Source organism: Geospiza fortis, unplaced genomic scaffold (assembly GCF_000277835.1).
Source record: "Geospiza fortis unplaced genomic scaffold, GeoFor_1.0 scaffold112, whole genome shotgun sequence".
Lineage (NCBI taxonomy): Eukaryota > Metazoa > Chordata > Aves > Passeriformes > Thraupidae > Geospiza > Geospiza fortis.
In genome coordinates this window covers 13,684,218-13,694,567 of record NW_005054298.1, presented here as the reverse complement: position 1 = coordinate 13,694,567, position 10,350 = coordinate 13,684,218, and the positions used below count along the sequence as shown (strand labels likewise).

Sequence of the window (10,350 nt, the reverse complement as noted above, 5' to 3'; positions counted from 1 at the left end):
CCTACAAGTTCTAGTAACTGCATAAAGTGACGCTGCTCCTCTTGCTCCAGCCCTCACACACACAGCAAGAGGGAAACCCGCAATTAAGGAAAATGGAAATGTCATGTAGGGAGACCTGCTATCATTCACAGGGCTGAAACAATTTTGACACCTGTCCATCACAGAAAGCTTTAGTCTAGTGTCATTTAGCATCCCTGGAAAATCCACTTGTGCTCAATGCACAAGGATACAAACATGCAGAGATGGGAGCCTTCTGGATGGACAGCACAGAAAGTGACTGACATGCCCACCAGGCCAGAGCTGCAGCCCGGAGGAGAAAACCTCTCTGCCAGCAAAGGCAGCGCAGCTGCTGCCTGCTGTGAGAGCTTCCACTTCACTGCAGAATGGGCAGGGAGGGCAGAAGGAAGGGAAAGGCACCCCTCCAGCTACCTAGCAAGCTCCACTTCCCCACGGAGCTTTGCAGCTTCCCCAGATTCCTGATAACAGAAGCAAAAAATTAGTTGCTGAATGAGTACTTGAAATTTCTTGGCATTTCTCTTCCTGAAGAGCAAACCTGAGGTGATGAATCCATTTTAACTGTCACCCTAAGTCAGCTTCCTAACAACCCAAACCAGATGGTGCTAAAGACCTCATAACAAGTAGCACCAAGGGCAGGACTAGAGAACAGATGAGGTAAAAGAGAAGAACTGTGTAGCAGGCACACACCAAAGCACTACCACCAGTAAACTCAATGCTCTAGGGAAGTCCCAGGGAAGGCAGACAGACAGACAAATAATGGGGCAGCCAACTCTGGGGATACTGCAGGGTCTCCACATTGCCCCTACCCAGTGGTGTGGGCAGACTGTTCAAGCCAGCCCTTGGTTCAGAGAAGTCAAGAGAGCTGCAGAGCTTACCTGCAAATGTTACTTCTACTGCCTCTGGTTTATTTCTAAAAAGCAAAGAAGACAAAGGAAGTAAATGAGAACTCTAACAGCAGCTTCCAAGCTGTAAAGGAAAGAGGATTAATTTCCAACACCTTATTTTTCACAGGCAGCCCTTCCTCAAAACCCTTTTATCTCCTGCTGTCCAACTAATAGTAACCTCTGAGAAGAGACCTTAGACTTCTTCCCCTTCCCATAAGCATCAGTTTTACCCCAGATGACATAAAATATACTTTGAAGCTGGCACAGATTTCCATTATTTCTAGTTTATTAATAGATTTTGACATCACAGATTTCCAGTTAGAAATGCCTAAGTAAGCTACCTCTTACTAAGAAATTTGTTTTCACAAGAACACACTCTGTACAGAATGGCCATGACACAGGTTTTGGGACAGAGGATCTTTTGTAAGGTTCTGCAACACCAGTTCATGGAAGGAGCTGAGTAATCCTTCCTGACACAGTGCCCCCTTTGCCATCAATACCAGTTCTGCAGATGCGTTGATATAACTTGCTTGCAGAGAAGACCCCTTTTCCAAGTTAGGAAAGTGTTAGTAGTGTCAGGAGCAGGTCAAAGAAGGAAACTTTCCACACGTTCATTTCATCCTGCCCCCCTTCCAACACACCCCAACATTTTACCAATATCCTCTGCAGAAAAACTGTAGCTCTGGATATGCTCTAACACTGTCAACTGGTCTCTGGGACCCCCATCAGCAAAAAAACCCTTTGCAAGCCAAAGGCACATCACATCTCACACTGTGACTATGAAGATTAAACTGCTTCTTAACAAACCCTATTTTGACATTTGTTCATGATCTGTGAAAGAGTAGGACTCCATGAAATATGTAACTGCTTTGGAAGGTCATTTCATTGGGATTGGCACTACATAACTGCTTTCACAGCTCCAAGGGGACTGGTATTAATAGGTCATTCTCCAACAGGGAATTGATGCAAAGGTATCTCCACTGCTGAGAGCAGGCATGGAAAATGAGAACAGGATAAAAATGCCAGTCTGCTACCGCTGTTTCACACTGTATCTCCATTTATTTTTCAAAAGTAGATGATATGCGAATACAGGCTAATAATGCTGCTGCTAACAGAAATCTAGTCTCTAACAGTTCATTCCCACCTGCCTGAACCAACATACTGAAATAACTCCTCAGAGTAAAGTCAGTGGTCTCAGCTATGCTGCTGCTGCTGCCCAGAGACCAGCTTCAACCGTTTTGCCAAAACTTGTTCTTCCACACACTTATGTTCTGCTGGGTACTGGTTACACTGTGGTACATACCCTGCGGAAGGTGGGGGGAAGTGATGACTCAATATCTATTTTCCCTGACAATATTCTGTAACAATTTAAATGATTTTATCTCAGCAGCAAGCATTGTTTTTTTCCATCAGCTTTTCTGCAGCCAGCCTCATTCCTGAAAGGCAGAAATGACCACAATGTGATAAAACTCAAGCTGGGCAATACAAGGAGACCAAGACGCTGCACTGCACTGATCCCAGACACTCACCAGGTCAACAACATTTTACTCCAGCAGAAAGGGAGGAATTAACCCCCAGATGGAGAACCTAAGTGAAAATGAGGAGGTGTTCTTGCTTCTTAAAAGTGATCAGCTGTGAAAGGCAACAGCCCTTTTTTTGTGTGAAGGCTGGGGAGCCTCTGTCTTTTGTGTCACCTTGCTGAGGATCAAAACTATACACTTGAAAGAAGCGAAGCAAGTGCACCCAAAGCAGGTCCTTTTGTTTAAAAGCTGTGCCAGCTACCTGAGACTTCTCCTGCTTTCATTTCTCCTCCCCAGCTGGGCCTGAGACGGGCTCAGCAGACATCCCTGGCTGCATATTTTGCTTGGGCTCTTGTAAAGGGGAGCAATTCCAGAAGTATGTCCAAGCCACTTCTGCTCACTGAGGATGGCTCAGAGCAGAGATGAAAGAAAATCCCAGAGATCCCACTCGGTCAGCTGATGCAGACGTATTCCTCTTTTAGAGCACCACACTCAGACGTGGGAATCAGCTTGGATGGCAGTATATATTTTTATAAAAAAAGAAACCTATGTAGGAAGCTTTAAAGATAGCACAGCCAGGCACATGAGAGCTAGGAATATTAAACAGGATGCATCCTTAAACCTCTGTTCCATCTTCTCAGAATTACACCTTTCAAACCCCATTCCCCACACACATAGAGCTGACACCTCCCAGAGCTCCCGCCCCCAGCAGAGCCTTCCAAACACAGCACCTCCCTCTGAGAAATGCAAGGAAGTGGCTGACAGTCCGTGCACTGGAGTGGTTTTGCTGAGGAAGGATGATTCCCCATCTGGTTTTCCTGTACCCAGGGGATGGCAGGAAGATCGCTCATCACATCATTGAAGAAGCAGAGCAAGACCATGTACAGGAGCCAGTCGATGGCTCTGCACAGAGCCTTTGTTCTGCACACAAAAGCTCACTGCTAACACAGCTGGGTTTGAGCCTGTTATTGTGCAAACGTCATTTCTTAGAGAAGTTATTTTAACGCTGATTTCCCAAGTGGCTCAGTTCCGGTACTTGGGGATGGTGAGGAGGGGGAGTATTTAAGGGAAAAGAAGGTAACTGGGCAGAACTTTGGGTACTGAATATTCAACCACTTCCCAGCACAGCCTTAGTGAAGCAAGAGCTCACGTGAGGTGCATACAGAGCTCCTTGCAGCCACGCTGGCTCTGTCACCTACAGCACAGTGGGTTTTCTGCCTCACTGGGCACACACTTAAGGAACCCAGGCCTGGCCTGGCCCAGGGGAGGACAGGGAAGAACACTGGAAGTGTAGCTGGGAGCAAAGTGAGCCCCTTTAGCCTTTCACAGTTCATGAGCTTTACAATCACAGTGTTTAAAGTGCTTCTATTTATTTCTCTGGCTCACCTCATCAAAACTACCCTGGCTACTCAAAATTTTTCTCCAACAGAAAAACCACTCCTTTTGCTACCCGGATTGTTGTTCCCACCTCAAGAAGTCCCCAGGCAGAAGAGAGAGGAGCTCTCACCTCCAGCGTTCCATAGTTTCTGGATTAGCAACAATGCTGCAGGTCACATGCACATGTTCACTTCCCTCTGACCTCCCAGCAACCCCATCTTCTACCACTGGAAATAGCTCTATGGAGGCACAATGTGTCCTCTCTGTGTTCTGTCCTTCCCGCTCTTGTGCCAGCCATGGCTCAGTGCAGAGGAGTCACAGAAGGCCTGGGATGGGGCCTGCACCACTGAGGGTGGATACCAGCTACTGTCAGGTTACTGGCAAGTTCCCAAACAGCTCTGTCTGGTCTGGTGCTCTGGTGTCCCTTGCCTCCATGAGGAGGCTCTCCACACCCATAGCAAGAATTGGCAGTTTAGAGCTTGGTGCTGAATGACTCTAAATCACAGCCATCCCAGCTGGACTGTAAATCCCAACTGGGAATCCAGGAGGTCTTTTGGGGTTCACTTCTACCCCTGATCCAAATCTCTGTAAACAGACTAACCCTAGCTATATTCAGAGGATTTCAGGACACCTCATTCACTCCTGGGACAGAGAGCTGCTGTGACCCCTGCAAGCCCCTCACGTCCAATGCTACCTGAACCACAGCATCCCTCAGTGACCTTCCCTGCTTGCTACCCCTCTGCCCTGAAGGGACAATAAAACCAGCTCATACCAGGAATAACTGAGATGGCTTCTCTCTGCACAGAACACTGAATCCAGACCAGACCTTTCTGCAAACCCCTGCCTGAACTCTGATGCTAAAATGGCAGCTGTTCCCAGCAGCAGTCTGTTTTGTGATAACAGTTATCAGGTCTGAAGTCAAACCCACACCAAATCCCATCTGCCCTCTGCTTGTAACAATAAAAGACCCTGACAGGTTTTACATCTTCTTGCCTGTGCCCCTTTTATTCATCTCCAAATGGCTCCTAGGCCCTGTCTATCTAATACAGGGCCAGCTCCAAATCAGATTTTTCACCCTGGCAGAACATCCGTGAAGAGCCACAGGTGCCCATGGAGAGAACCAGCGAGCACTTAAGAGCAATAGCAAATCTTTTTTCTGACAGCATTTCCTCACTTGATTCAGAGAACTTCCCTGTTTCATTCTCAGGCCACAAAGGCTCTTAGCTGTATGATAGGACAAATTTAAGAACCTGGCTGACAACCATACTGAAGCATCTCCCACACCACAATTAAGGCCTCTATGAAATAATGGAGAACAGCAATTATTTCAAAAGCTGCAGGCATGCAGGTACTCTAACCTCTTGTCCCATAGGAGAGAGGGGGAAAAAGGGGTATTTCAAAGCTTAAAGCTCTGAGCAGAGCTTTCAGATCACCAGAGTCAACACACAATTTAGATAAAGTGAGCCAGATTCAGTGACAGACTGCAGGCTCTTGATACAGAAAGGTCACCTCAATAAAAAAAATTATGAGCAATGACTAAAATTCTCTGAACAGTTCCTCCACTTCTGGGCCCCGCTCAGCTAACAAAAGCCTCTCTGCGTAAGCTGCAGGAGCACATGCAACCAAGGAGCTCCCATAGCTCTGGCAGCACACCCACCAGGAACACAAGCAGGAATACTCTGTCAGTGGGTGGTGCCGAGCTGTGTACAGCACCCTACACATGCCAATTCTCCCCTCCTGGTTAGGTGACCCCTCCATGCCCAAGCTTTTCCCTTGCTGTGTACCCAATAGCCTGGAGGAGCGGGCTGGTAGGAAAGCAGTGGGATTCACAGTGGACAAAGCATAGATGGTCCTGCAGCATGCTTGCACTGGCAGATCCCCTTCCAGCCAGATCTTTGTCCTCAGCGGTCTTCCGTCCTCAGCTGTAGGCAGCTAGCCTGTGGTTCCCCACCGGAGAGATCCAGAGTTGTGCCAAGTCTCTGGGTAAGAACCTCATTTTGCACACACTTTTACTGTGTTTCTTTAGTACAGTGATGGACACCTACTCTTCTCTGCTGTCAAGCATTGGTGGCTGCAGTGAGAGCCACTCTGAAGATAAAACAGTGCAGGCTCCTCTTAGGAACCCAAGACGAAAACTGAGGCTGGAGTGATGACAGAACCACCTGTGAAAGCCTAACACTTTTCAGATCTGGCTTTTCTTCCCTCTTGCTCCCTGCACTATTGCACAAGAGTGGAGCACTATCTACTTCCAGACAGAGGTGGTTCACAATCCACTGTTAATGCTAAGTCATCTTCCCTGGTGCCCAAAGAAGGATGTGCTGTGACAACCCAGGAGCTATGCTCCAACACCTACAGCACCCCCAGTCAACATGGACAGCCAGGGTGTACCCCGAGCATTGTCTGTGCCAGCCAAACCCAAACCTGCTCCTTCTGCCAGCAGCATTTCCCGAGCACTCTGCAGTCAGGCAGACTGAGTTTCAGCAGGTGAGGCTGTGCCTGGAGAGACGTGCAGCTCCAGGCTGGGCTTGTGAGGACACTGAGCCAGCACCTGCCACTGCTGCTGAAGGAGGGAGATCTGATCCCTGCTCCATGGCTGCACCATGGTGAGCAGCCAGGACACAATGAATGGGATGAGGAAACTCACCTAGCTAAAAATACCCAGTTTTGCCTGTTTAATTTTAACCTAGGTCACTTCCCCAATCCCGTTTCCCTTGAAGCCACAAAAATGTCTGTGTCAGCAAGAACGAGGTGGTGGCAGAGGAACAATCTGGTTTTGGTGGGGTCTCTGAGCATCCCTGAAGCACTGGAGCCACATATAACCACAACCACTCCTGAAGAGAGTTCCTCAGTAGTGCCCTGCAGGATTCAAAGCTCCTTTACCCACCCAGCACATTAACAGCCTCCAGACACTCCTGTCTCCCCAGGATGAACTCACTTCAAGTCACACCATGAACACAAAGTTCTCACTGCCTGGTTTCAGCCAGGGTTCAGTCTCTGTGTCTGAAAGGCTCAGTTCTGCAGCACACAATCATCAAGTGACTGCATGTAAGAAATACCATAAAGCAGGTGGGTGCAGCTTCAGCCCAGCTCCTACAGGCTCACAGGAACCACTCTGCATCAGGGAAGTCCAAGCTTCAGTTGATTTCCTATGCAGCTAATTGTCAGGGAGCCCTGCAGAGCTGTACCTACTAATGGCTGTAAAGAAACCAACAATCTAAATCTGAGATTCTCTTCCCTCCGCCCCCAACCTAGGAAAAGGCACGCTGTACCCCAGCTATGCAAATGTGTGTTCTTTGGCACAGTGAGTAAATAATAAGTAACAGTTTGAGAAAGATGATTAATTGACTAAAGATTTTGGGTAAGCTATGTATAACTGGAAAACCAAACCCTCAGACCAAGCCCTGTGCCACACTTTCCCTGGGGTTAGTTAAATTAGTGCAGGACAAAACTGGATGGCAAATTTGCTAGTGTCAAACAGAATGAGTATTCATCAGACACAGAAGCCAATCATCAAAATGTTTTACACCTAAAGTGTTTTTGTTTTTTTTTCACGTCTGTGCAGTTAGCAAAGGAAAGCAATGATAAAAAACAGGATTTTCCAACTGGTAGAGTTCATCTCCTCACACGACACTTTTATCAGAAATGGGAAAATTCACCTGTGACACCAGCTTCCAGGCAACATCTCATGTACAAATGAATTGGTCAGAAGCTTATGGAAGCTTCCTCTTGACATGGAAGAAAGGTCATGAGCCAATCTCATTTCAGCCAACTTATTTCCAGATACTGACCAGATATTCCCACATTGCAGCAGCAAATTCCTAACTCAAGTTACTTCAACAGATTCTGGTAGCTTTAGGTTTTTATTTTAAAAATGTGGCTGGTTTAAGAGAATAGATTTAAACACAGAAATTACTAGAGCTAAGTAAGGAAAAAAAATCAGATGCATTGAAGTCTGTTACCACCTTGATCTAAATCATGTTTCAACAGTGGCTGTCCAAGGGGGTGAGATTTCCATAGGGACTGCCCACAAAATCAAATTAAATTTGAAATCACCCTATTTACAGGTGGATGCTGCCAAGCCCCAAGGACCTTGTCCAGGGAGTACTCTCAGAGGTGGGTTAGGCCCTGTCTCAAGTGCTGATCTCTGTCTGCAGTCCTGCTGAGGTACCTTTCACACTGGGAACTCCAGGGACAGCTGATGGACCTCCACACAGAGCACATTTTGACATATATGACAATAATGGCAGTTAATGAATTCCATCTTCTAAATGTGACCTAGTTCTATATGACAAGGTGAAATGTGGAGTGTGTCCCACCTGACAGCCCAGGAAAGCTCTGCAGGAACCTGCCAACCTATGGCTGCACTGCAGCAGAGGGGAGCGACACAGCCTATGTCACAGGACAAGTCTCTAGCAAAGGATTTGGAAATGAGCCCTGCCCTGCCCCGCTTGCAGGCTGGTGCTGAAGCCACCAGGCACACCTGGCTCTGAGACAACCCCTATTGACAAATCCCTGCATCACATCTGCTGCACTTCTGGGTTAGAGCAAATAATGTAAACCCAACTCTGCCCCAGTGTCCAGACTCACTCCTCCCAGTCACCAAATTCTTCAAGGCTTGACCTTGCCCTGACTGTCCTGTGTTCAGCCCCAAGATACACCTTGGAAAACCATCACCAAAATAGCAAAATGCAGGAAATTCCTTCCTGCCTCTAAGCTGAGCACCACAGGAATAACCCGAGAGCTGTGGCCATAGGAAAAAGAAATATCACTTGAATAAATGTTTTGTAACATCCACTCCTAAGAAGACCTGAAACCAGGAGAAACCTCCCTGCACTTGCCTGCATGGGGGAGCCCAGAACAAGCACAGAAGAAAATTCAGAAATAAATGCCTTCCTCACCTTCAGCAACATGCTCAAGGCACAAAACTTATCTAGAAACGCCATCTAAAGAACAGAACATGCCACAGATGACTAAAAGGCAGAAGCAGAGCACCATCAGCCACCCTACCAATTGATTCAGGAACAATCAGTATGTCAGGCACATGTGCCAACACACAAGTGAGGTGGCTTTGCCATGCAGCAAAATGGAAATCTCAGGGGCCTGCAGGCTGCTGCAGGGTAAGCAAGCACAGCTCTGCTCACAGAGTCAGAGTTTTGGGGTGCATCTAAAGCTGCAAACTGCCCCTCCAGATCAGATCAACACAGGGACACATGCATGCTCTTCCCTCTCCATCAGGAAGAGTGCCTTGGTACAGATTAGTGACTGACAAGCTGTTCTGACACTCACTGGGAAGCTCTGTACATGCCATATTTTCTAATGGAAGCGGCTGCAATACCACAGTGGTCACCTGGGAGCTCTCTCTGCCCAGTGCCACTCTGGGGAAACTTGTTGCATTAAATGATCAGGGCTCAACACAAATCAAAATGTGGGAGAAGCTCAGCTGTCCTCCAAGGCAAAACAGCCTGCATAATTATTTTATAGAAAAAAAAACCTCCAAAGCAAAACACAGATCTGAGCAACAGGTCAACTGAGAGTGGGGGGAAAGCAGAGCGAGTGACCTCTGACAACTTTCTGCATGCAAAAGGCTGAGAGCTTCAAAAATCGCTGGAGAAAAAAAAGGTAACACAGAAAAAGGCACCTGCCTGGGGGGTCCTTTCCTGGAGCAGCCTGAGCCCTGCCTTGTGAGGCGCCAGGGCAGGCTCCACCCCAGAGATAACACCACTGCTCTGCCTCTCAAGGCTTTGTGTCTGTACAAAGGTGTCTCAGTCAGCAGGCAGGGCATCGAGCCCAGAGGCCACTCGGTTGCAGATAAGGACATTGATACTTAAGGGGCTTCCTTCCAAGCTAAGCTGGGTCCTCTCAAGCATCTTTTTGCCCTGGTGCAATACTCAGTAAAAAACCCCACTGGCTCCCCAGGGACTGAACTGTCCCAGTCAGAGATGTGGGTGTGAACTAGACCCCCAGCCTGCTCCCCGAGGCCAGGACACCCACCAGGCTGGCACCAGTGGCTGTGGCTGACCCATGTGCCTGTATCCCTTCTGCTCAGGAAAGCAAAGAGGGAGCAAGCTGGAATTTGCTCTTCACCCCAAAGCAAAAGGCTGAGGCCGTGACTCCATACTCAGGCTTCCTGCTCCCCGCCTCCCACTACACATTCCGTACCAGCGCTGGCACCACGCTGATGAAGCCCACTTTACCCAAAGCAAACACTCTGCAAATCCACCTTCCTCCCTTCCCAACTTCCTCCCTGTCCAGGCCCTGTCCTCCAGTCCACCTCAGCAGGGCAATCTCCGGTACCCTTCCCAGACCCGTCCTGCTCCCCCGGGCTCTCCATTGCTCTGGCACTAACGACCCCATGGAGCCCCAGCGTTCCCTCCGCCACTGCCCTGTCCCGCTCCGCTCCCTCCTTCCCCAGGCTTTCCCTCTGCCCATCCCCGCCGCCCGCAGCTCAGTTCCCGCACCGTGACCCCCCCGCTCCCAGCCCGGCATCCTGCAGGCCCCCACCCGTGCCCGCTCTGCCCTCCTCGTTCCCGGGCCGCCCCCCGGTAGCACAG

General features: G+C 48.6%; 1 protein-coding gene across 1 annotated transcript in view; it reads right to left on the bottom strand.

The window, feature by feature from the left end:
• The window catches only part of ARPC2 (actin related protein 2/3 complex subunit 2), a 13,159-nt gene extending 9,216 nt beyond the window's left edge, over positions 1-3,943 (bottom strand). Inside the window, exons 1-2 of the mRNA XM_014306457.2 lie at positions 3,930-3,943; positions 894-928 (exon numbers count right to left, since the gene is read on the bottom strand). Coding sequence (XP_014161932.1) covers positions 894-928; positions 3,930-3,943 — 49 coding nt within the window. The remainder of the gene's footprint in view (positions 1-893; positions 929-3,929) is intronic.
• Between the last annotated feature and the right edge of the window lie 6,407 nt (positions 3,944-10,350).